The 26,766-nt window shown below is 50.7% G+C and overlaps 1 protein-coding gene across 10 annotated transcripts in view; it reads left to right on the top strand.

Annotated features, from left to right (window-relative positions):
- Window positions 1–26,766, top strand: part of LOC144113745 (carbonic anhydrase 1-like) — a 91,661-nt gene that overhangs the window by 44,952 nt on the left and 19,943 nt on the right. For 2 of the 10 annotated variants that reach the window (XM_077647044.1, XM_077647039.1), the window contains exons 1-2: window positions 12,176–12,514; window positions 12,594–12,813. The exons of 3 other annotated variants lie outside the window; for them this stretch is intronic. In XM_077647044.1, coding sequence (XP_077503170.1) covers window positions 12,669–12,813 — 145 coding nt within the window. In that variant the 5' untranslated portion in view covers window positions 12,176–12,514; window positions 12,594–12,668. Of the gene's footprint in view, window positions 1–12,175; window positions 12,814–26,766 lie in introns of those variants that run through there. 5 more of the 10 variants (XM_077647045.1, XM_077647042.1, XM_077647043.1 and 2 more) reach the window with 4 other exon arrangements.

Genomic DNA, 26,766 nt, shown 5'->3' with positions numbered 1-26,766 from the left:
ACAAAGTGCAGAAATGTTGCCAAACGCGCATCTACAGCCTGCAGCCCCCTGCTTTTGGCAGTGCTGCCTCACGGCGGGGAAGCATGCAGCTAGCTCCATCCCCACCTGCAAGTGCATTCACTTATTTATGGCTCCGCTGGCTGCTTGCTGTAACCAGTTCTGTCTGTTTAAAGCGTAAATTGTAGGGTGTACCGAACCGCCACACGGACTATGAGGGACGCCTTGTCCGCATTAATTTAAACCACCTGGGGTCCTTCAACGTGCGCTGACATCGCACAGCTCACGGGCGCCTTTTGCGTGTCGCCCCCATCGAAACGCGGCCTCCGCGGACGGGATTGAACCCGGATACTCCGGATCAGTAGCCGAGCGCTCTAACCGCTATTAGTTACAACCGTCGATATTGCTGAACTGCATCTTGTACCGCTACGTTACCGCAGGAAGAAAAAAAAAAGTGTACGAAAGGATAACGATATATTTCCACTGAATGTTCAACTTGTTCCACTATATAGTTCCACTGAATGTTCAGAACGCTTAGGTTTCCTTATCCAGCACCAACTTTAACCTTAACCAGCCTTAACCCTTGCCTCACTAGGGGTGGATTCTCGCCCATGCAGTCAAAACTCTACCGCTCATTTCTGCGAGCTCAGGTGACAGCCATAAATGGCGAAAGCCGGAAAGTGTGCATTGAGCTCACGGGGAGCTGAAACTTCGCTCTTTCATATAATAACGCGCACTTCAATTAAGTGATTTTCCCCTTCGCGGTATAGTTGTTTCGCTTGAAGCTGTTTGCATTTGTGGTCTCGCACGAGACAGGCTCGACCTGGCGGGGCCGGAGGGGGCCGCAGGGGTTGGAGAGCTGCCATCTTGATTGAGCTGGCGCAATTTCTTACCGCGACGCACTCGACCCTCTCCACACTGCGCGCGGGCAATAACGGAAGAGCGCAGTAATGGGTCGGCCGCATTAAGGGCGAATGGAAGCGCCGAGCCGAGCTGGAACCCGCGACGAGGAGCCTGTTGCGCGCTTCGCGAAATGCACTCCCTTGGCGGCACAGTACCTGCGCTGCTACACGGCCTCGGTTGGGGGAGCTGGGCTACTCGGCTCCATGTTCGTCTTGCAGCAAAATAGGCGGCATACGTCACTGCGGCACGTAGAGTGCGCGGCGGGCAGGGGAAGAGTCTAGTAAGTGTTAGAAGGGGTTGAAAATCGTTGCATACGACCGTGCTCTTCCGTTCGCTTAGAACCTGCTTCGGTGCTTTTTGTTCTCTCTCTCTTACAAGAAAACCTCGCTGCTCATCCGCGTCTAGAGGTGTTTCTTCTTCCTGGTTGTTAGCAGCAGGTGCGTAAGAGCAAGGGCTAACAACCTGCGGTAGCGAAGTACAGCCCCCATTCCACTACACAGCTCACCGCTCTGTTGCTCCTGAAGCGTCCGCTGCGCTGTGCAAACAATTTTCCGGCATGACGGACCACAGCCGTCCCTCTCGAGCAGCCTGCGCGACTCTCCTGCGCTTGCCTCGGGCGTCCAGGGCACTCTGTTCGAGAGAAGCGCAAACATTAATTTGCCCCGAGCTCAAACGCACCTCCACAACCCTAAGAGTATTTCGCATCGCCATCTTTTTCGCGGCATAATACAGTTCCCCCCACCCCCGCTTTTTTTTCTAACGAACAGCTCCGTTCAAGTCGTTCGTAGTCTCTTATTCATTTCGCTGATTCTTAGCGAGCATCCCCTCGTGTAATTGCATTGCCATCTCCCCAAGTGTGAGTGCTTACATTCTTGTGCTCGCGAAGTGCGGAGCGAGCAGCTTGAACAACCTTGACCTGAGCGCGGTGGTAAGTGGTGGCGTTCGGAGTATTTTCATTTTTATTTTACTCCTCTTGCTCGCGTAAGAGCGGAGGGAACCATAGCAGCCCTTCGCAGCTGCGCGTCCGTAAGAGGAGTATATTTGGGAACAAATAAGGCATACAGGCGGTTTATAGCGGGAATGCTGGAAACATTCCTGAGATTGTTATAACTCAGCAGCATGTTTAATAAGCTAACATAAAACGGTAGTCTTCTTAGTCTCTCTCTCTCTCTCTCTCTATATATATATATATATATATATATATATATATATATATATATATATATATATATATATATATATATATATATATATATATATATATATATATATATATATATGTTACGAACGTAGGTTGCGTTGGCTCCGCAGAATAAAGATTTAAGAGAAGTGGGCACTTCTACAAAGACACTTTTATTTATCAACGTTTCGACCGCGGTGCGGTCGGTCCATCTGACGCGAGACCACTACAGTCCTGAAGAAGACCGCACCGCGGTCGAAACGTTGATAAATAAAAGTGTCTTTGTAGAAGTGCCCACTTCTCTTAAATATATATATATTTGACCCGACGTTTCGATCGGAGGACCGATCTTTTTCAAGAGTGATTTGTCTTCGCTGGTCTTTCCCCTTTTATAAGGGTTAGACACAGAACAGGTGAGCGAGAAACGCATAGAGAGTACAGAAACAAGTAGATAGCGGTAAAAAAATGCAAGGAAAATAAAGAAATAAGCATAGACGGGAAAAAGGGAGTGGGGCCCGCACGAAAAAATTGAGAGTGCGCGCGACATGTAAGGACTGGGGAAACACAATATCTGGATACTTTATTTTCGAGCGTGGACTGTTCGCATGAAACCGTCCTTTTCGCATCGGTCGTTAAAAGGAAGGCAGAAAAAATAATGCGCTAATTTTAAAGGCACGCGAATTTGAAATCTGAAGCGGTGTTCATTCCTGGAAAACAGCGGCACGCCGAGCACAGTGAGATAAAATGCATTCCCCTCATTCAGCTGGACGGCACGTGTATTCGTAACCCGATATTGATTCCAGAGAGCGGCGTAGGAGGATACATGCTGTGCCGCTGCGACGCAGCTGCTGTGCCGTATGAGAAGCCGTGGACACCCATATGCGACGACACAGCGATCAGCTCTTCTTGCTATAGTATACTTTCCCATAGAAACAGGTCGGCATGCTAGCACATTCCTTGCGCACATAGAAGAAAACGACCGGGGAGATTTCCACTGCACATCTTTGTCCTTCAGGCAGCGATCGCGAGTGCACCGAAGGCTGCTGCTGCTGATTTACTGCTGTTTTTCCGGGTCACAACCGGAAAACAAGGAGTAAATCATGCGTATATCTCGTTGGCTTCTGTTCTCCTGCCTTACCGGAGCGTTCGTGCTGCCCAATTGGAAACTTCATTTATGTGCAGCGAAATATAGCGCAGGATCTGCGCCCTATACTATCTGCGGCTCAGTGCGAATTAAAGGTTGAACTCTGCGCGGCATCTGGGAGTGTTTCCCATTCCAGTGTTCACTTTTTTTTTTTAGCTTCCAGCAAAATGGGTACGCAAACACGGGCTGCCATCATGGCGGGGACTTCTCTGCCTGTTATCGCGCAGTTTCAGTGGACACGGAATGAAAAACGAGCGCCTGCCTGGCTGTTATATCAACACTGAAGATGGGCGTACGGCCTGAATTTATTCGGATGCTTCGAAGCTGCAGCATTCCACAAATACCGTATCTGTCTTGGCTATAGTACATGACAGCTTGACTATAGTATCACTGTGCTTTACCTGGAAGCTTTATCTTTTTTGTTGCGTCACAGAAAAGCCCGAGACATTATGCCGCAGAAAAGCACAGCAGTAAAAAGATGCGAATACTGATCTCTCCGGCACGCAATATTCCAGGCAGGCCATGAAATGTGCACACCTGTATTCATAATGCCGCTTTCACTCGTCACTCTTGCACGTTTAGGGCCTCTGTGAAAATGCAGCCTCGTGACGTCGCATCGAGGAGACGCGGAGCGACGGGCTCTACGCCTACATTCTGTTTGAGGCAGGCCGCGTTATGGAATGCTATGCGTATTAAGTTATCGCTTGTTATGGAGTTGAAAGGGGCCTTTGCGCTCAGATATTGGACGCTGGCTTAAAGCTCGTCCCGGAAAGCAAGCCGGAGACAGGAAATTCAATATCGCGAAGCCCGGTATGTGAGTTTTAATGAAAAACGGGAAGTACCGCGGGCAATTCGGTAAATCGGATATGCGTGCGTCGCTATTCGCTAGCGAACGAAGTTATGCATGGCCGAAATGCCAGAGCACCGCGTCGTCAACACGCATGCAGGAAACGCGTGTCTGCACCGCAACCAGATATGAACCAGTGGAAATCTGTCACATGCGGTCAGAATGGCTGTCTGTCTGCAATATTTTTTTTTTTTACTTTTCTAACATTTGGTGTTCGCGCTAGCTGAAATTGGAGCGCAGCTCGGCGCGCAATTGCCACAAGCAGCAGTTGCGCAAGCTGCGTGTTTGACGCACTTGCGTGGAAGTGTGAGGCGTGCACGTGTCCGAAAGTAAAATGGGAAATTGAGACGCTTCACGCGCCTCTCAGCATCGCTTTGCCTCTGCCCGGGGGGGGGGGGGGGGGGATGCTATGCGTGCGCGCGTTCTAGCTTTCTGTCGACAGGATGCATGGTCAGCTTGCGCTGATGATGATCGCGGTACGTACTCAAGTGGGCGTCGCGTGAAGGTTTCGCGAACAGTGATGGGTGGGTCGCGTCTCTCACGCTCCGCAAATTATTTGGAGCGCTTCTCTATGAAGCAAATGGTGCCCGCTTTGGGCGAACGCGGCCATTCTCGCCCTTCGCCGATTCAGATGTGCGCAAATGGTTCTTGCCGAACTCTGGTAACGTCCATTCGGCAAGATGATTATTATCTGTACTGAATTCCATCTTCCTTGCATGACTTGCGAACAGAGTGTATGCGTATATCATGCACTTTTTCTCTTTCTTTTTTGCAAAAACTCTGCTCACTTTGCTAAATCTCCGCTTTTAATCTGTAGCGTTTGCTTTAATTTATTTTCTGCAGAACAATTTACTTCACACACGCACACACACACAAAAAAACACAGCGCTGGATCGTGAAGGTTTTTTTTTTTTTTGTGCGCTGACAAGAATTATTTCGTTCGTGACGCTCACTGCTGTCTAAAAGCAAAATTCTCCATTTGCAGAAGCTTGCCTTCATTTTATTTTTTTTCCGGCTGGGAAATGGGAAAGGCATTTTTGGGTCATGGTTTAGCGAACAGCCAGGCTGAATGGCGATTAAATTCAGCCATGCGTGACGGCCGCTCCTCAAGTCTCTCGGCCGCGGGCGATTCGTCCAAAGAAGACTTGAACGTTGTAGCGCTGTTCTTTCCTACTCGGGCCCCTCAACGTCGAGCTTAGTGCTTGGGCTGTTCGACTTCCAACGTGTTGCACTTATATGCGCCGCGGGAGAAGGAAATTGCGTTTTCACGGAAAAGCTGTTGATCAAATTCCTTTAAGGGCGCTTTTTTTTTCGTCACGAGTCATTAAAAACAAGGTCCTTGCGTTAAACAGCGCTAGCGGACGCTGCGCAGAAACACATGCGCGCGTGACGCGAATACAGCGCGCGCGCGCGGGAGACGTTCTTGATCAATTTAGCCTCGGCCGGTCGCTCGTTCAGCACTCGCTGCGCGTACCGTCCAAGAGCACTAAAAATAAGTTGGAAGCCGCGAGAACAAAATTGACTTTTTTTTTTCTTTCAGCAGACTGAAGACGCAAGTGCTTGCTGAGTTTTTCATTAGACTTCGACTATAGTGAGCAGGTTTCTTTTTTCTTTTCTTTTTTGCTCACCTTTCGCATTTTCCTTTTCTCTGAAGCGCAGTACCGCCCTTCGCAAACTTCGGGCTCAAAACGAAAGCGTCGGAGCGGAGACGTTCGCCTAGCGCTTTGTCAAGCGCCGTCCAAGTAGAGCGAAGCAAAAGCGCCCGAGAGAGGGGGCCCGCGTCGACGCCGCCCGAGGCGCGGCGCTGATCGATCTTGACGGCGTCCCCCGCTCCGAAGCGCCCGCGGTTCACTTGAGTCGGGGCGGCGCGCTTTAGCTGCTCGCCGGGATCGAATTCAAGTTCCACTTCTTGGCGGCCGTTCCACTGCGTGCTCGCTCGCTCTTTTGTTTTCTGCGCGCCCAGGCGTCGTTCCCCCTCGTTGCCGTATATAGGCGGCCGCTGGTCCGATCGATGCGTGCCGTAACACGTGCCCGCTGTTGCTGCTGCTGGGCGCACACGCACCCCTCCGTCCAAGCGTCGCCAGTGCTCGGATTTCGCGCGCGTTCCAGCGCCGCTTCCGGCGCTTGGCGCGGCTGCGCTCAACCCGCCGTCCGGTGGAAGAAGAGGGAGGGGGGCGCTCGTGTGCTTGCGCGCCCCTTTCACCACTACTATGTGCGATCGCCGGAAGTGCCTCGGGCCCTGCTCGGCCGGCGGCGCCGAAAGCGAACGCAAATCGGGTGAGCAGCGTTTGAAAACAAAAACAAAAAATCTCCCGCACATTACTCTTACGCCGGGCGTGCAAACAACGCAAGCGTAGCCGCTTTCGCGACAAAGAGCCGAACTGGACAAAATGCGACGATGCCCGAAAGGTGACTTTTCCCTCTGAACTGATGCCTTTCAGAGAAGAAAGAAATCGATTTTTTGGGGTGGGGTTTTGAATAGCTGAGGCATTTCACTTCCCCCTGTCAATATAGTCCTTTGTAAATTCGGGCTAGGTGCATTTGAGACCTTTCTGTAAACATGAACTTGTGTCGTGTGCAAACATCGTCCGGGCCTTAACACGCCCTTCGCCTCATGACTTCAGGGCCCAAAGATCGCATGTGGGCTCAACAATATATTAGTTTATGGCGTGCCTCGCCGTGGCGCTCTTAAGTAAACAGTGAAACAACGAATTTGAAAGCCGGTGTTTTCGACTGTTGCCGCGATGCTGGAAAGTGAGCGCTTAGCGACGTCCACCTGAATGTAGCCGTCGCTTCATTTTCCGCGCTTTCGATACGGCGCCGCAGAAAAAAGAAACACTTGCAAAGACGACAGTTTTGGAACCGGTGGAATTGCGTTTTACATTGACCATGTAAAAAGTATTGTAAGAACCAGTGATATCGAGCTCTTAAAGCTTTCATTAAACCAAGTCGATTAAAAAGCTCGTAAAGAATGGGCAGAAATCTGTCTAGACTGATGGATTATTAACTTGTCACGCTTCCTAACGCGTGCGCCGTAGCGTACTCAGCATACTGTGCTTTTCTGGTTCCGCTTCGTCCGTGCTGCGTGGAGGACACCTCGGATGGTAATCCCTGCATGCTTCGTCTCATTGTGAATGCCCATGCGTGACGGCTTGCCCTTCTAGCTACTATATCGCACAAATACTAGAATTGGAAGACCAAGAAAGATTTAAAAATACAACCTTTGTCCGTAAAGTTCCGAGACTGAGTCCATTTAAAAAAATGTGTTGAACATTGAAATCATTTGTGCAGCACCCCTTCGAAATAGTCTCCCTTACAGTCTATACACAGCTTTCAACGCTTCTTGACTTCTTGGACACAGTTGGCAAACGCCTCTTTTGGCAGGTCTGTCAGCTCCTTTATCGTGGAGTCTTGAATGGCCTCCATGCTCCCTATCCAGCGACCTTTTAGGGCCATCTTCACACAAGGAAACAGGAAAAAATAGCATGGGGAGAGGTCTGGTGAGTATGGCGGATGGGGAAGTGCACTAATATTGTGCTTGGCGAAAAATTTTGTCGCGCTGAGAGCAGTGTGCGGCCTTGAGTTATCGTGGAGAAGGCGCCATTGTCCAGGTGCCCATAAGTCATTGCGACGGCGTCGCAGTGCATCACGCATGTGTTGGACCACGTGGATATAAAACTCCTGATCCACCGTGTGCCCTTGTGGGACGAACTCGTGGTGTATGACACCTCTGGCATCGAAAAAAAAAAAAACTACAGTATCGTCTTTGTCTTTGTTTCGGTCTTCTGTCGCCGCACCTTTCTCGACGCCGGAGAGCTTGTGGACCACCATTCGGCGCTCTGTCCCTTTGTTTGAGGATCGTATTGAAAACACCATGTATCGTCTTCAGCGATAATGCTGTCGACGAATGCAGCATCCTTCTCTGCCTCAGAGAGCAAATCTGCACTCACTGATGCCCGCGTGTCCTTCTGGTCTTGTGTGAGGGAGTGCGGCACAAGTCTGGCATTCAGCTTTCATTTCCCCTAGTTCTCATGCAAAATTTGGTGACATGTTGTCTTACTAATGTTGAGAGCATCTGATAGCATGAGGACTGTAATGTTGTGGTCTTGCTGTATGATTTCCCTTATCCGAGCCACGTTGTTTTCATTCCGTGAGGTTGAAGGGCGCCCCTGCCTTGTGTCGTCTTCCACCGACGTTCTCCCCGAGATGAACCTCTTGTGCCACTCGAAAACTCGCGATAACGTCTCGTTTCCCTTAGCATCACGAAGGAGCTCATACATCTGTGTGGCTATCTTTCCAAGCTTCACACAGAATTTTATGTTTACACGCTGTTCGAGGTTGACGTCCATCTCTCCACATTCACTTACAGTAGAATGCGCCGACGACTAGTGAGAGCGTATTTTGTACATGTAGTGCCATCCAGCGGCTGCCACAGCAATTAACATGGATACCTCAGGTTAGCCCGAAAAGATGACGCACACATACGCACAAACATTTGTTTTGGGAATCATTTCTAGAGAATAAAATAAATCAGTCTCGAAACTTTACGAACAAAGTTGTATGTCCATACAATTGCTAAACAGGCGAGTTGGTAAACATTCTTGAAGGTAACAGCGCAAAAGACGGGGACGGAACAGGAAGGAACACAGGACTAGCGCTGCCCGTGTCTGTAGCGTACGAATGTGATGTTGAGGCGTCCCAGAAGAATGAAGCAAAAAGGATCGTACAGTAAGAAAGCCGCTCTGACAATGACAGTGTCAGGAGGAGACCATTTCCTTGGTGCGCGGGGGCGTCTATCCATTTCGGTGTCTTCACCGATCGATCCCTCTGCATTGCCTTTGCTGACGAGCGCTTGCACGAATGGAGCTGCCCATGACAGCACACGGCTGTCACTGCTTCTTTTTGATCGTCGTTGAGTGCGTTTCTTTTGCTGCCTCTGACACGGCGCTGAAAGCTGAATTCGCGCGCAAACATCCGCGCAGATGCGACGCATATATATCGAAAAAGGGCTACCACCACACAAACTCGAATCTTCACACATTATCTCTCCCTCTCGCCGGACTAATACAACAACACATGCACAGGCAGGCAAGTAGCGCGCTTGTCTTGTAGGATGTGACATCCTGAAACGAGCAGGGCTCATCCACCTCCAGCTGACAGCAGTTGGTCAACGTCCTCAGCTATACTGCGCAACATCGCATTTCAAAACATACCAAAAAATGTCACGCCACACCCGTCTACGGCGGTCGACGTCAAGAACAAGCAAAGGATCACCGCAGCGACAAGACATGTATAACGATATACATCTACGCCACACGCTCTTACAGGGGGTCATATGCGTACGCAGTATATGCAGCCGGACAGACAGCACCGATCATCCACTCGGCTGTGCCATTTTCCAAACCCCGCAACAAAACCACTGTAGAAACTCATGCGATAATATATGCCATACAAGGAGCCTCTCGAAACTCTACTCGTTAAGCACCAGACCACTAACACCAGCATCTATACCGACTCCAGCAACGCCATTCGCAACATACAACTCTGACTGCGGGAAACCTACCTACATGGCATTCTAATAGAATCCTATAACCACAACCTGAACAATACAATCACAGTGCATTGAATACCTGATCATTTCCGTGGATTCTGGGATCGAGGGAAATTAGTTGGTTCATCAACGGGCCAGCGAAATCAACATCCGGGTGCCTTCGATCCCCTGTCCAAATCCAACGTCAGCGGAAGACGCCGCAACATACAAAGAGCAAATAGCTGAACGCTATCAGAACGTTAGGGAATACCGCACAATCTTGCCCCAACCCCACCCCTCACTAAAACGGAACAAGCACACGTCTTTCTCAGAGTTCAAACTAACTGTCTCCTCAGTCACCCCACTAATGATATGCAACTTCGGTTGGCGTGACACAGCTAATTTTTCCAATTGTCCGGAGATCAGAGCAGGTGCACAACACACTCTATACTCACGTAGCACTGCCATTAGCTCTCCTTATTTCCCTTACCATCCCCCTCCTTCCTGGAGTGCTTGGCTTCACACGGGCTCGGCAGATGAACAACAGGTCATAGTCCATGCAGCAAGCGCTCTTTTTCACTGGGCCTTGTGCGGGCCGTCAAAAAAGTTTTTTTTCCTCCTTCCTCCTCCGTCTACCACCAACGCAGCGTGTTTCATGTATTGGGTGACCTTCTGTAGTGGGAAGACTGCGTCCACCGCGAAATCCCCGCTGACTTTGCTGCATTTGCAGTTTCAGCGTTGTATCGGGACAGAGCTGTCGAACTTAGCAGTGAACACCGCATGTTGCTGGTGCTCGCCCAATTGTCTTTGTTTTCGCCGGCGTACCTCGCGCGGCGTCTGTTTTGAGTGGTTGCATATAAACGCGTAGCCAAAGCAGTGACAGGTTTATGGGCATAACGTCATCACTCTTCTGGGAAGTTCTAAGTACACAAGCAATTATAGCACTGAATGCACACTCCTTCAAAATACGAGTCCAGGGTCATGCGATCGTCGTAAATGCTCTGCTGCGCGCTTCAGCGTTTCTGCCGCGAATGCTTATTGCCTTACTTAAAAATGCGTGCCCACGGTCACTGCTCATCGTTCATGTAATCGTCGTTCATGTAGTCATGTTATCGGCCAGGCGAGGGTCATGCAAACTGGCTGTTTTCGCGATGCCAAAAGATAATTTGAGATCAGGCAGTTGCGAGTCGTTACTCACGGTACACATATTACGAGGTTGTCATTGCCGTTCCTTCATAACCATACGAATGAGATCCTGAATTCGGTGGGCAATCCTGTAACCAATTTACCTCGTACTCTGGCACATCTGCTGACAGTCAAAAGCGCGTGGAAAAAGTGGCAAACCGGCCATCCAAACTTTCGCGTGTTTTTTTTTTTCCAATATTTGGTCAACAAGCGCTCCCACTGATGGCTTTTCTTGTGACACTTTCACTGTCGAAGTGCATATACATGCCTAGTTGTTAAATGGCAGTGCAAATTAAGCAAACTATCCGTTCCCCGGCTCTAAGTTGTCTGGATTGGACGTTACAGCACATACTGCCTCTAGTGGAAAAACGTTTAACGTTATGCGCCTGCCAGCGCCGAGGCCCATCTGTCCACCGTTGCCTCCAGCCCAGCCTAATAATAGGCTGAGGCTGAGTGTAGCTGAGAATACCCTAGCGCATAAATGTTATCCCTTGCCGACCCAGATGACCACCGACATTGATATCTTGCGTAAAACGGCGTGGCACGGCATTATTTGGAGGCTGCGTGGCTCCATCCTTAGCGACGAGGGTTGCCTTGTACAAATTGATCTCTCCATGTGAATGGCGCAAGCGCTGTATACCGGCAGCCTTGTCCAGGGGTTATTCTTAGAAACACTTCTCCCTGGATTTGATAGCGCAGTACGCTCGTAATTAATGGTCGTAGCCTAGTAGGTCTTCAAAGACGGATCTGGTCGTGACGAAGGCTTGCGTGCACGTGAATGTGCTATCCGATACTAACCTAGTTAGCCTTGGTTACGAAAGCCAACTGCAAAGGTTCGTGCCAGCGTAGCGATTGACTATAGGCCATCGGGTGCTGGCAGAGAGAAGTTAGCCGGGATGAGCTGACGTTTCTCCATCGTGCGCGCATCACTTATGTGTGAGCAGTATGGCAGCTGCACGAAACATAAGAACGCTATTCTGCAATCACTCCCAGAAGTGGAGTCTATCGACCGAAATTGCCACGCTTCCGTAGCGTGACATGTTTTGAACAAAGAAAAACGCGGTTGACGGTATACAGTTTGTTTTATGAACTTCTAACTCGCTGAAGGTTTTAAAATTGTCGCAAAGTGCTTGCACAATAAATATCGTGTGTCTGAAGCGGTAAGGAAGTTTGCAGTCCTGAACGGAGTAAACTGGACTGATACGACCATTTTGTCATCGCCCATAGCGTCTATCGTTTCGGAAACTAAGGTGCTTTACGGCGACACAACACCAGCAGAGACGGTACCAAGGGTACCGTTGCGAAACCACCAAAAGCGGCGCACGGGAGCGAATCGAAAAGCGCGCGCGACGCCATTTCTGCGTTTACTCTCGACCCAGTGGCTGCCTGTGGTGCCTCCGATGCCTCCGACTGCACCCCGTGGGCAGATGTCTGCTGTCTTCCGCGTGCGTTGCGTTCAAGGCCGCGCGTGTGGTGAGAGTTTTGTCGGGGAACACATTTTTCTCTTGCGTGAGAGATTGCGTCATCGCGCCATCAAGCGATTTCACAGAAAAAGAAAGCCCCCGGTACGGCGGTATCTTTCCTTTTATCGTTGCGCCGCTCCCCGCACGCCGCGGCGGCGGCGCGTGTACGGAAGGGGGCCACCGGGGATCGAGCGTCGTCGGCGGCGAGCGGTGGCTCTCCGCGCAGCGGCAACCGCCGCCCGCGACTCCGCGCCATCAGCAGCCGGTAATGGCGACAGCCGCCGAACGCAGCTTGCGAAGTTGCTGGGTGTGCTGTGCTCACGGTGGAATTACGTGACTTGCAGAAAAACCCGGCTGGCTGCGGCGAGGCGTTCGTGAGTGAGCGGAGACCGTTTTGCCGTTTGCAGGAACAGGCCACGATGCCAGCGTCGCGTCTGTGGACGTTGTGTTCAAACCGCGCTCTGACTATTCCCGCCGTGGCCATCAAGCGCTTCGTCTCGCACTCGGCTCCCACCCAGGCTGAAGGGTTCCGGCACCTGCGTCATAGGAAGGTTGTGATTTGCGGTGAGTGTGCGCTCTGGGGAAGCGTCGACTTAGGGATGCTTGCGCGACGCGCGTATATTTGTGCAAATGCGCAGACGGGCTTCGCGTTGCGCTCTACTTTCGCTCGTTCTTCATGGTGAAATACGTAGTATATGCGCCTGCAGCATGCATTTATCGCTTCCAGAACGCGCCTTTCCATGCTCATCGCCACGGCGTCGTTGTTTAATGTTGTGGCTCGTGACGCGCGTGTTGGAGCGAGTGCAACACGTGGTCGCCTTCCCCAGACAGTGATATTTTATCCCTGTCGACAACGGCAGTGCTTTTGGCATTTTGCCAGACATAGTCGGAAGCGTTTGCTGCTATACCCAGTGTTTTTGCTGCTGCCGTTGCTCCCGTCGTAGAGTATACTGCTCAGAGGTCTTGCATAATCTATCCCGCCGAAGTGAAATGTTTTGATACGCAGTGACGCAAGCGTTCTCTGCCGCGCGTTTCTCGCATTCATCCATCGTCCATCCGCGTGGTTTCAACCACGAAGGCGTTCGTTTTGAATTTGACGCCACTGTTAGCGACTGATTGGAACGGTTTTTGCGCAGTAGTGCTACAGATGAGCTATACTACGTGTAGATGGGCATGGTATAGAAAGCGTACTGCTTTATCCCAAGGTTTCTTGCCCCTGAGGTGTTTTTCATGATCTGCTATCGAGTTTCAAGTTTTGATAGATCGACTTTAAAACTGCGCAAGAAACCCTTTGTAGGCCGCCGGCAACTAACAATCTCAAGGACGCGTGCCTTTCCAGGCAACGCCCGGAATGGGCTAGCTCGAAACGGCAGCTGCTTGACTCAAGACATGAATGTTAAGTCTGAGGTTGGGTATGTGCCGTAAAAATCGCCGGGGAGCTGGACCACGCAAATGAACGTGCAGAGCGCTTTGTTTTTATCGCAATTGAGAAATAAGATAGTGGGCTTGATGAATTTGCCGTGTTGAACGCCGGCGAATGTACTGTCAGCGTCAAATTAAAAGCCAATTGCAAGACTGGAGGGTATTACACTACGGAGGCAGAATACTAGAGCGGTTGATTTTCGCATCAAAGGCGTAAAGACCGCTCGCTGGAAATGTTTATAGGCCACACCCGTATTTACACTTCAGACACATATCGTTTGTGCTCGCGTTTCATTTCACGCTGTTGGAACGTTGTATACGAACAACACATGTGCGTTTAAATGTGTTGTTCGACCATTGTGAAAAAAAAGTTACTGTGCGGCGCATGAATACAGTGTTTTATCAACTAGCTCGATCCCAAGCAGTACTTTGAGCTCCGTCTTTAGGGCAGAGCGCCAATTAGACGAAAACAATAATCTTTCTTTATGGGTGTAGGTAGAGGTTGGTGAACTGGGCTTGGAACCTCCGCTGCCATAGCTAAGTCGCCATCGTATTCACAGCGCAGTGTCCGTATTCAGCCTCAACAGCTCCCCTAAATTTCGATCTTGAGAGAAATTGTGTGCGTCGCGCTCATTAGCTTGCGAATAGCGAACATGCGTTTGATGTAGAGGTGCGAAATGCGCCGTTGGCACCATCGAGACTTCCGGTAATCACACTGAGAAGCACGGCTCAGTCACTGCTTCTTGAGTCGGCGCGTGTGCATTGCGGTGACCTCGCCCTTGCAAGAAGGGCCCATCGCTCGGGGGTCAAGTGGAGCGGCAGCGAAAGACGGCCTGCGCCCGGTCAGTTCCCCCCTTCCTCTTGTCGAAAGAAAACAAAGAAAATCATGGCCACGTGCCAGTGTTGAGTGTCTTGAACACTCTCTGTCATCGACCTGATGAAGATAACGAAGGAGCACACGACCGATAATCTCGCGAGGGCGACTGGCGATACCGGCGCGGATGCTGCAAATGGCTGGGAGCAATCATGTTGCTCTCTTGGCCGGTGTTGGTTTTTACCCTTACGGCTGGGCAGAAGTGAAGAGAGGTTTCTTAGATTCGGCGTTGTTTAATCCTCACCATCTCAAGCCCTGCTCATCGAACGTTGCCCGCACCGTAGGCACCCCTGCTTCTGCCTCGTATCGCTATTGGAAAAGGTTTGCGCTGCGTTTGTTGGTTGATCTTTGTCCAGTTTTAGCTGTTTGCAATCATAATTTTTGTGTAGGTTATCGCTCGCGAGACGATGCAAACGGCTTTGAATCCAGCCGTTGCCGCCGACGCGTACGAAAAGTGACCGAACGTTTTTGAGCACTACGAGTAAACATTGCGCTACGGCGCCGTCGGCTCGTCGTGCGGCGCGCACGGACGTGGACACACAGCGTGACTGAGTGGCCGCACCGGGCTGCTCGGCGGCCAGCGAAATACGAGCGCCATTAGCTGCAGCTCTCATTCGGCGCAGTTCCGTGTCCGGGCACGCGATGCATAGATTTACTGGGTTCACGCTTGAAACCCAAAGCTGTTGTGTGTGTGCCACAAATATGGAAAGGTGATACAGGCTGAGGGAGGGAAATGCACAGAAGACCTCGGTGCTTCTCTCTCCTCCAGGACCTGTAGCCGTTAAAGTTATGTAGCTTTTAATTGGCGTCGTTGCTTCTGCAGAAACTGTACACGTCAACCAGACAGCAGGCGTGCATGCTGCTGGAGGGGGCCACCTCGTAGTACAGATATTTTTTGTCTCGAAACCCCCGCAACAGAACGATTATCTCGCAGAATTTCGCTTTAAGTCGGGTATGCAGGGTCCTGTCATGCATAACGCATGAAGTTTCACTACTCGGAGCACTTGCGATGGATGTGATAGAGGTCGCATTGATGAGGCGCTAGCGCTAATGCAAATGGAACTAAAAACTGCTCTTGGCCTTTCCGCACTGATCTCGGGCTCCAAACGGCTTCGACGCTGAATTAATCTTATTACCCACACAGCATGAAGGTAGCGCGGAAATGTGTCCTTGAGGTTCTCATGGCAGATGGTGCTGTAGGTACTCACTGCAAGCTTAAATTACTGGCTTCAGAGTATAATGTGGCCGATCAGAAGCGTTTAATAAACGAGATAGTAGCATTGTCATCCGTCGTCCTGTGTAACTTTCCTTTTCCACGCTACTCCGCGTTCTGCTGCCCATAGTTGATAACTGTCACGTTGCCGTCCTAACGGCACGCATGCGGCGTGTGCGGCATTCGGAGAACATTTCGCCGGCGTGCTGAAACCTCACCCTAAAGGTTTCAAGCCGTTTAGCGTAACTTCTGTTATGCCCGGAGGAGGGCAAGGTTATGCTAGAGTCATGGAACGACTGTATATCTCGTACAGTTCAGAAAGGCTGCGAATAATGAAAATTCTGGTGCAGTACGGAAAGATGGCGATTTACAACGGCTAAAATATGTGACTAAGGACTGCGGCAGAAAGTAAACTTGAAGAAAACACCTGTTGTAAATGCGTGATCTGTGTAGGGTTGTGCAAATAGGACTTTTTCCGAATGCAGTCGAATCCGAATAATGTAGCTTTGCTACCGATTCCAATGCGAACAGTGTAGCTGACAATCGAGTCGAATACGAATCGAATAGCGAATGGACCGAATGGAATATTCGTACGAATATTTGGTTTGACTTGTGGTGTGCTAGCGGAAACAGCGAAGCTCTAGTGGTGTCGCTGCGATGCAGCGCCATTTATGGCTCATGGTTGTAAATGTATAGCTTGCAGGAGACACAACGCTGATTTTTTGGTACGCACGCGTAGGAAAGTCAACTTTTACTACCGCTGATTACAGCAAATGAGCTAGAACATGTCTGTAGATTTGAGGGGCTCGAGCTATGGGCCATGGTTCCATAGATGGAGCATTCCGGCAGGGTTAGCTAAACCTGGCTGAACCCTGCTGCGTCGCCTAATCGTTCATGCCATGTATGGGCGTTTATAAACGCTGGCACACGAACCGATTTGTCGGCGCAACGGGCGTTTCTTCATGCCACTTATTCAGAAATTATTCAATGATTTGACAACAGATTCGAACAGTTTCAAATAATTTAGAATATGCGCTATTTTATCCGTTCAGAAAATCGAATAGGAGAATATTCAATTCGCTACTGAAAATTTCAAATATTCTCACACCCGTAATGGTCTGCAAAAAAAAAAAAATGGTTCGCGAGCTGAAAGCCGAATATGCCTTCGTTCTGTGCTCTGAGCGATTGAGTCTGTGGTGCGATTTTGCTCTCAGCAGCCTTCGCAAATATCATGCGTCAAAGAAAGGAATGTGCAAGCTATCCCGCCTGGATGAGGGCTGCACTTTGCAGTAATATAAGAAATGTGCTAAAGGCGACTCAACCACAGAGTTGCTTGCAGTTACTTCGCGCAAGCAGCAGTACTTTTATCTTGTAATTAGATTATTTAAATTCATCTAATGGTCTTTATACATTAGCATTTATGAATATTTTCGACAGAATTGAGAACTTGTGAAGCACCAAATAAAGCACGCTATAACGTACAGTCAGAAAACATACTGCCGTGCTAGTTACTTTTCTTTTTTTTTCGCTAGGCTGTAAGAAATCGCGCATGTTGCTGAACGGCAGAGAAGTTGCTCTCCTTCTCTCTCGCGCACTGCTCGAAACCGTAGCGGTGCGAATTCGGGCCATGCAGCCTAGCAGCAGCAATTAATTACAAAATACGCGCCGCCACAGCTCGATGTGTCCAAACGAAGCGCGCGTGCTGCAAAATATTATTATTCTTGTGTCGAGTCTTTAATTACGTCTTGAAAAGTAATTCGTTCTGGTCTCTAAAACAGCGCAGTTGCAGGTGTTTTTGTTTGGCTTTCTATAGTTTTACAGTGGAACGCTTGCCGTATCTGCGTTATTCCACTGAAAAATGTTCTGGGATAATTAATAGCTGTAGTATAGGCGTGTGAGCGCCGAGAGGCATTTATACCGGTCGACGAGTAAACGGTCCATGCGTTCATTTTGTATAAGCCGTGAAAAGTTGGTCATTAAAGCCCCTGCGCGCTGTGCGCCGAGATCTCGCGCGCAAGTTGGCCGTTTAATTAGCTGGGCGAAACTTTTTATCGTTTAGGACTTCATCGCCCTATTTATTTTGTTACGTAACCAAACTCATAATTTTTGTGTTCTTCAGCTGGTGGTCTTCCGTGCTCTTTGCCGAATGTTGACGCGAACCCGCTTCGGGTGCCCCGGCCGCGAGTACCAGACGGCGCCCACCATGTCTGTGTGCATGTGTCGCTGTGGTTGGGTGGTTCGGAGCGATGCCCGTGTCTCGTGTGGAGAAATAACCGCGACGACGGGCGTGTCCCCTGAGCACCGGAAGTTGAATATATGATTCTGGAAAGATTTGCTGTGTGGCCGGGTTCATGTTGCCAAGAGTGAGCGTGTGTTCTGTGCGCACGGGATGCGCATAGAAAACGAGCCCGCGCGCGTGTAATATTCAAGTGCTGCTTCCAATAATTCGGTTTGCATGCGCTGTGCCGCCTTGGCATCACAGCTGGCTTCGTCATGCGCAGCGCTCCAGTACAGTCGAGTTTCAAGCACCGAATTGTTTGGTCTTAGGTACGTTGCGCAGCATCCTGACGCGACTGTGCACGAACTATTTCACGGCGCTCGTTCTGCGTCTTCTCACCGAGTGTCCATTCCTCTTCGCGCCATAATCTTCTTCCTATATTTTGGCGGATTTGAGGACGTGGGGCTTCGCAGCACCCCCCCCCCCCCCCCTTTCCCCACCCGAAGCGAAAAATTTGTCTTTAGAAAATTACGCTGAACCCCTATTTTTGCACTGTTGCCGTACGCAACGAACTCCGAGATGATCAGCTTACCCCGAGTCCTCCGCGTGCGGACCTGTCACTTTGAGTGAATGCATGCTTGTGCGAACGCACCTGTCAACTCACGACGTACGGGTGCATACGCATCACGTCGCGTGTCAAGCTGAACGCAACGTGGGGATATTGGGCACCGTGACCTGCTGGAGGCATTACCGGCACGAGGCCCTGTGCTCTAATTGGGAGCTTACTTTTGCGGCCAGTAGTGAGTTAGTTTCACGCACGTAAGCAACATTGCATCTGCAGTGTTTCGAGAGGCGAGATCGTCTATCGGATGCGTCTGCGATGTTGCACAGTGATATTCCAGCGGCCTGGCTTGCTTCGTCTGTAGTTTTCAACATCGCGGTGGAGCAGTCGCCGGTGTGTCCGTCTGCCTACCTCGAAGTCGTGTAACGATTTCTTACGCTCCTGTTCACTTGCGGTAGCTTTGCGTGCAGCTAATTTTATAGGGCGATTCACCTCACTATTTCCGCGTTTATGCAGATTTAGGCTAATAACGCATGCACTAAAACCCCATTACAACGAATTAGGATACCGTGAATTGTTCGCAACTATCGAACACGCGGCCCTTTTGAGCGCACGCAACTTGTTCATCATCGAAGCGTGTCGACATCTGCGTCTGGCCGCGGTTTGTTAGGAAGCTGACGGCACGTCGGTGGTGGACACGTTGCGTAGTTGCTGCTCTGAAATCAATGGAAGGAAATCGGAATTCGTATACCAACGGTACTGCACTTCTAGGGCACTATTATCGTGGACGCGGGGAAGCTCTAAAATGTAGGCAAACGCCGTCGCTGGCTGTGCTCGGTATAGCTTTTCTGTTCGTCATAAACGGCATTATTCAGGGGCATTCGTTGGTGTAGGCCGGGGTCTTAAAAAATTGATAGGGCTAGGCCAGGATATACGTAGCGTAAGCGCGGCGGCATCTGGTTCGGAAGAGCTAATATATGAAAGGCGCGCATTCACTCATCATCATCAGCCTGACTACACCCACTGCAGGGCAAAGGTCTCTCCCATGTCTCTCCAATTAACCCCACCCTATGCTCGCAAACTTCCTAATCCACCTAACCTTCTGCCGCCCCCCGCTACGCTTGCCTTCTCTTGGAATCCACTTCTTTACCCTTAATAAAGGCCAGCGGTTATCTTGCCTTCGCAGTACATGCCCAACCCAAGCCAATTTCTTCCTCTTGATTTCGACCAGGACGTCATTAACCCGCGTTTGTTCCCTCACCCACTCTGCCCGCTTCCGGTCTCTTAACGTTACACCTATCATTTTCCTTTCAATGGCTCGCTGTGTTGTCCTTAACTTAAGCTGAACCCTTTTCGTTAGCCTTCATGTTTCTGCCCCGTAGGTGAGTACCGGTAAGATACAGCTGTTGTACACTTTTCTCTTGAGGGATACTGGTAACCTGCTATTCATGATCTGAGAGAACCTGCCATATGCGCTCCACTCCATTCTTATCCTTCTAGTTATTTCCCTCTCATGATCCGGATCAGCTGTCACTACCTGCCCTAAGTATTCTTTGCCACTTCCAGCACCTCGTTGCCAATTTTGAACTGCTGCTCCCTTGCTAGACTGTTGAACATTACTTTGGTTTTCTGCATTTTAATTTTTAGACCAGCCGTACTGCTCTGTCTGTCTAACTCATTGATCATGATTTGCAGTTCATCTCCTGAGTGACTCAGCAAGGCAAGCAAGGCAATGTCATCAGCGAATCGCAGATTATTTAGGTATTCTCCATTAACTCTTATCCCCAACTGTTCCCAATTCAGGCCTAGCTCGGAATACCTCCTGTAAACATGCGGTGAATAGCATTGGCGAAATCGTGTCTCCTTGCCTGACGCCCTTCCTTATTGGAATTTTATTGCTGACCTTATGGAGGGCTATGGTGTCTGTACAGTTCCTGTATATATCTTCCAGTAATTTGAATTAAGGCTCATCTACAACCTGATTCCGCAATGCCTGTATGACTGCTGAGGTTTCCACTGAGTCGAATGCTTTCTCATAATCAATGAAGGCTGTATATAGGGGTTGGTTATATTCTGCGCATTTCTCTATCATCTGATTGATAGTGTGAATATGATCTATTGTTGAATATCCTTTACGAAAGCCTGCCTGATCATTTGGTTGATTAAAGTCTAAGGTTGTCCTGACTCTATTAGCGGTTACCTTAGTAAATATACACTTTGTAGTCAACGGACAGTAAGCTGATCGGTCTGTAATTTTTCAAGTCCTTGGCGTCTCCTTTCTTATGAATTAAGATTATATTTGCGGTCTTCCAAGCTTCTGGTACGGTTGAGGTCATAAGGCATTGCGTATACAGGGTGGACAATTTTTCTAGCAGAATCTCCCCACCGTCTTTCAACAGATCTGCTGGTACCTGATCCTCACCAGCTGCCTTTCCCGTTTGCATTGCTCCTAAGGCTCTTTATTTCCTCTTCCGTTACTGGCGGGATGACGCATTCCTGTGCGCTACTATCCCTATCATTAACGTTCTGATTACATTGGTTACTGTATAGATTTGTGTAGAACGCTTCGGCTGCTTTAACTATATTATCCATATTGCTAATGACATTGCCCTCCCTGTCTCTTAACGCATACATCTGGGTTTTACCTATGCCCGGTTTCCTCTTCACCGCTTTTAGGCTACCTCCGTTCTTTAGAGCATGCTCCATTCTCTCCATATTAAACTTCGTTATGTCGGATACCTTGCGCTTATCTATTTTGCGCCTTTATTCACTGTTCAGTCTTGCGTCGTCGTGGCGGAGTGGTAGCGTCTCCGCCTCACACGCCAAACGCCCTGGTTCGATTCCCAGCCTCGACACAGGGTTTTTTTTTTTTTACCCAGTGAGTGTGCGGGGGGGGGGGGGGCTTGACCACGTGGGTGGTTGGCCACGTGGTTGGTCATGTGGTGCGGTTTCCAGAGGATGCGCAGACCGGCGAGGCGCGCGCGGCGGCGACGGCTCCGGCGCTCCAGCTGTGCGCTTTGTGACGTCACTGCTCGCGCATGCGCAGCACGGCTCTCCAGGAGCCACGCGAAACTGGTCAACCTCGGCCAGTGTAGCTTGCGCTACAAAATCACCGGTACAAGTTGCGAATGTGAAAGCGGATCAGCACTGACGATCGCGCAGAAAGCCATGAAGCAAGCGAGAGTGTTGTTACTGCATACTAACTGAATTAAACCGTGGAGTATACGCGAAGAGTTTTCAATTTGAGAGTTGTAGAACATTAGACGATGACACAAGTGGCTTAATTTTCCTAACGGCAGCTTCTCGTGAAAGTCGACACTGGAGCGTCAGTTTTGAACATCCCGCATCTAGCTGCGCTCCGTTGGCATGACGCGAATGCTCCGTCATGCTCCGCTAGAGTTCCGCGCGCTTTTTTGAAAGCGCTCAGAATACATCTATTTTCTCAGAAATCGCGCTACGTGTGGATTCTGTGAAGCTCTGCAACTGTGTGGATAAAGCTGTTCGCCCATTTGTGAAGGTTCAGGAATTTAATATCTTGCTGTTACGTTCCAATACACTGAAGTAAGGAATACTCTGCGCGATCGCCAGCAGTGCGCGCTGTGCTGTTCGGGCGACGGGTACAGTGTTTGCAAAAAGTGGTGGTGGTGGTGCCGGTTGTTGTTGCTATGACGGGGGGGGGGGGGGTGGTATACTGGTCCCGACGTATGTTGGCCCTTTGGGCATCACTCTTGGGGACCAGGAGAGGGGGGATGGGGATGTAGGGGAGGGGGGATAAAAATTTGGAGCCCATTGTGGTAGCAGCAGCCCTCACGGGAGGCGGCGGGCGAGGATGCATGTCCCCCCCTCTCTCGAGAAGCACCTCCGCTCAGCATCGCTCCGGCCACGGTCGCGGTGGGCTGCGAACTTTTGACGAAGACTACTGGGTCGTAAATCTAATGTCCCATTAGTGGAGGCACCCTAGTGAAACGCTGCCTGCAGATAACTGGTCATTAACCGGTTTGACTGAAGCGCGGATGCTGCTGGCGGTTTTTACAGGGAGGCTCGCCGCATTGCGCGTACCGGTCAACGTTGCAGGACAACTGGCACCTTGTGCTCTCCTGCCCGCGGTGTCGACATGTCGGTTAATCATCTAATTCCTGCGCGCGGCTGCCGTTCGACGAGGGAACGATTGCCCCGCCTTGGCGTTCCGTTCGTTCCTCGTTTCGTCGACGTCGCAGGCGCGTTTTGCCAGCAGGTTCGAACCCGTTGGCTTGTGTTTTTCTTCCTCTTCCGCAGCAGCGGCCGCGGCGCTTACGGGCGCTCGCATGATAAACATTTTGTAAAAGGTTTCCTGCGCGAAAATCGTTAGCCCGGCCCGCCCCATTCTCCTTTCTTTTTCGCATTGTTTGCGCTGGAAGCGCGGCGGCTTCGACCCGCCTTATCGCGTGCCGCGGCTTCGAACATGCGCCGGGATTCGGGGATGGAAAGGGCCGGCGAGAAAGGGGCGCCTCATAAATTCCGCCTCGTCAGTCCTGCCCGCGCAATGCCGAAGGAGCGCCGCCAATTGAAGGGTCGCCGCTCACCAGGTGAAGATCGCCGCCGCGGGAAAGGCCCCGCGATTCCGCTCTGGGGCGTTCGCGCCTGCCTGCCTGCCCGGGACGCACCTCATCCATTTCCGTTTCTCCGCCCTTGTACTGTTTTAGCTCCCTTTGCATACTTCCTTCCTTCCTTTCAGTCGAGGCTGTTTCTCGGTGAGTGCTTCGCCTTTTTATTTCTGCGTGACCCCTCGTTTCCTTCCGCATTGTGGTTGGCTGCAGCACGTGCTTATGGTTCAAGCCGTAGTTTCAGCTGCACCTGTTGCGTCATTTCCCGTTTGTACCCGCGGTGGTGCGCGCGAAACCGCGTGTACGCATTAGGAGCACGGATCACGCTGCGTAATTGCAGTTAATTTAACTTTTGTACGCGCTGCCGAGAGCGGGCTTTCAGCTGCCAAGTGCTAGACGAACGGTTTGTTAAGGTGGTCGCCAGGTTCGCTTTCTGCGAGAGTGCTAATTATCTTGCAACTCAGTGTGACGGAAGTTATGCCAGCTTTCTCGGAAGCACAACTCAGTAGCCGATTATGTTAAGGTGCGAACTGACTGCGTGGCTCTCAGGCTGTGAGAACCGCAAGTTCAGTGGGTACGACGCGGAGGAAAAATAAACAACCTTACTCGTCGGCTGCCCTTATGTGGTACACCACTAGACGGCTGCTGTCGGCGCCTTTGCAGCGTTTGCTCCCTGTGAAATGCGCACTGTTCGCTCCAGGGAGTCTGCAGTCGGCGGGGCAGGTTAGTGCGAAATGGCGATAGCGCCAGCACTTGCACTACTGTGAGCAGTGCGAGAAAGAGGAGGCGCAGGAGCGCGTGCCGTAAGCGTCCGGCCCTGTAGTACATTCGGCTACTCGCTGTGGCCGCGTTTGAAACCACGATGGAAAGAAACTTGCGGCGCCCATACTTGCCGATCCTTCTCGCACTGCACTGTGCCGAAATTCAGTAGCCGAATGAGCTTTTGCCAGGGTAGAATTGTGAGCAAGCGTAACAAGAAGTACAAAGTTTTGAAAGATAAGCGGTAAGCAGTGAGAAAGAAAAGAACTCTGGACCAAGCGACGCTTATTGTTTCGCATAACTCAAGTGACAGCGAACAGTTTATTTCCGCCACTATTTATGTTTTGAGCCCATGGTTCGCCCACTCGCGAAGGGAGTTCCCGCAAGTGACGGTATCGTACCCTTAACACAGTGTTCTCAAGCTACCGCCGTACGTATAGGCCTCGAGGCTACTCTGGAAGGGCTTCTGTGTTCCCTTTCGTTATGCTTCCGGCGCCCGTAATGCTGGCCCTGGCTCGCGTGTCTGCACTCTCGTCCGGTATTTATCTCGTTACCGGTTCATATTCTCGTAGCTGCATGGCGCCGCCAGTAGTATTTCGCCGCCGCTCACTCGTTTCGTGTTAGCTTTTCCGTAACTGTACCGCCTTGGTCAGAACTCTTCAGCCGAGAGGGTCTGCTTTTGAGCTGTGTGTTCGAGTGCTTACGTGGCACCTCGGAAGCTCGAAAAGTTTGTAGGGGTAAGAACAGGTCTTACTTCCGCTCCGGGGATCTGTAACTTCTGATGAGCCCACCTGCACGGCCTAAAAGCAAACCCTTTGACCTGGAGACTTCTGATCGAGGCTGTACACCCTTCCGTTTCTTTAGAATATCACGCGAGCGTCGACTGTTCGCTTGAAAACCGCGCCTTATGACGGAGAGGAGGAAAACTCGCGAAAGTTGCCGCATGTGCATGGAGCGCTGGCCAGGACGACTGTCGTCTGCTAGGCTGTTCCTGGAGCTGAGCGCAGCCCCCGATTCTACCCTTCGCTTATCGCACTCTTTTCGCATACGTGCCATCGACGTTCAAAGCAGGCCACGTGGAATCAACTCGCAGTCAAAGTTTCGCTTGATCATATTCCCATACGTTTACGGGGACGGTTGTGGCCCGTGTTTTTGATAACCTGGAGATAAAGGCGCAAAGAAAAATTCGTATGAACATGAGCACAGCTGAATACATCAAGGCCGCCGCGGTGGCTCAGTGGTTGTGACGCTCGGCTGCTGACCCAAAAGACGCGGGTTCGATCCCGGCCGTGGCGGTCGAATTTCGATGGAGGTGGAGTTCTAGAGGCCCGTGTACTGTGCGATGTCGGTGCACGTTAAAGAACCCCAGGTGGTCGAAATTTCCGGAGCTTTTCACAACGGCGTCCCTCATAGCTTGAGTCGCTTTGGGACGTTGAACCCCATAAATCGCAAACCAAACCGATATATCAAGTTATGTCCGACTGTCGGTTGTCTTACGATCGTGCAGAATAATACGGCGGGTTGTCCGGACCTTCATTATTGCGATCGCCGAATTCCGCCCACTTTTCCTAGACACGACACGTGCCACCTAATGTAAACTGGATAGCCCAGTCGATGTGCTGGGCACAACAGATATGCGCCGTTGCTGCTAAAACTGAGGAAGCTTTGGCAGTGTCTGTTTTCGGTAGTTCTGGCAGAGTCATGTCATTGAACACCTCCCGGAAACGGGCGGTCCCCGTGGTACCACCCTCCTGTTAAGCCTTTCTACGCTCTCGCCATGCCCTCTTCGTTCCACGGCAAACCTCCTCCTCCTTCCATGGTAACTACCCTCCGGCTGGTGCCCATGACAACCATATGGTGAAGCTTGAAAAGGCGCAACCGATGGCAACCACTCATCGGTTGCGCCTTTTCAAGCTTCACCATACCCTCCTCCTTCCACGGTCACCATCCGCCGGCTGGTGATTCCTCCGCTCTCGCCATACCCTCTTCCATATGGTTCCTGTGGTAACCCACCGGTTACGGATTCCTCCACTCGCGTCATACCCTCCTCTTTCCATGGCAACGCACCCACCGTTTACGCCGACGACTACGGCATACTACTACTACTACGACACCGACGTAAAAAAGAGGAACGGGCGCTTAACAGCTGTCGCTGTAAAATGAGAGGTCGAGAGAAATGTAGTTTCGATAGCGAAACTACGGAGGCGTGAGTCCTCTGCCGCTCTTCGTGTTTCTCGCGCGCGCATAATAGTGCCGGTACACTTTTGAGACAAAAAGCGAAACTTGGATTGCGAGATTCGATCTTAGAACGCCGAGCCTGCTGCAGTCTACCGGTTTCATTTGCCCTCTACGGGTTTTCGACGGCGGGTATGTGTGCGGAAAGAAGAGGAAAAAATACGGGGCTGAGCACAGCGTTCCACAGCCTGACAGATCGCAGTTCTTGCTGAGTTTGCCGACTCGCTCCGTGATAGGGCGCTCATCAAGCGGACAGGCGACCTTCGCGGGATGTTACTAAAAAACGGCAACGCCACTTCGCTTGGATGCAGTACCTGCACTTCGCACTGCCTTTGAGCACTGCTCGTTCCCTTCGGCAGGTTCTATTCGCATATTTTTTCCCCTGTGTGGCGATGTTTTGTATAGCCCCCTGAATTATTCTTGAAACAAAACAGAATGAAGCGAAAGATCCAGCACATGCTCCGTCATGTCAGTGACGCCGCAGGCATGGCGACAGTTTTCAGTGGCCTCCTTCCAGGCAGTGATGTTTCATGCCATAACGAAAAATTCTCGGATCCAAATATCCTTATTTCAGGCCCTTTTTTCCTTCAGCAGCTTGAAAACTACAGTTAAGAAAAAGTGGGGCAATGTCGGTTCTTAATTTTCTTTCCG

The sequence above is a fragment of the Amblyomma americanum genome, chromosome 1 (genome assembly GCF_052857255.1).
Source record: "Amblyomma americanum isolate KBUSLIRL-KWMA chromosome 1, ASM5285725v1, whole genome shotgun sequence".
Classification (NCBI taxonomy): domain Eukaryota; kingdom Metazoa; phylum Arthropoda; class Arachnida; order Ixodida; family Ixodidae; genus Amblyomma; species Amblyomma americanum.
The sequence above is the reverse complement of the archived record's forward strand: the minus strand, read 5'-3'. Positions and strand labels throughout refer to the sequence as shown.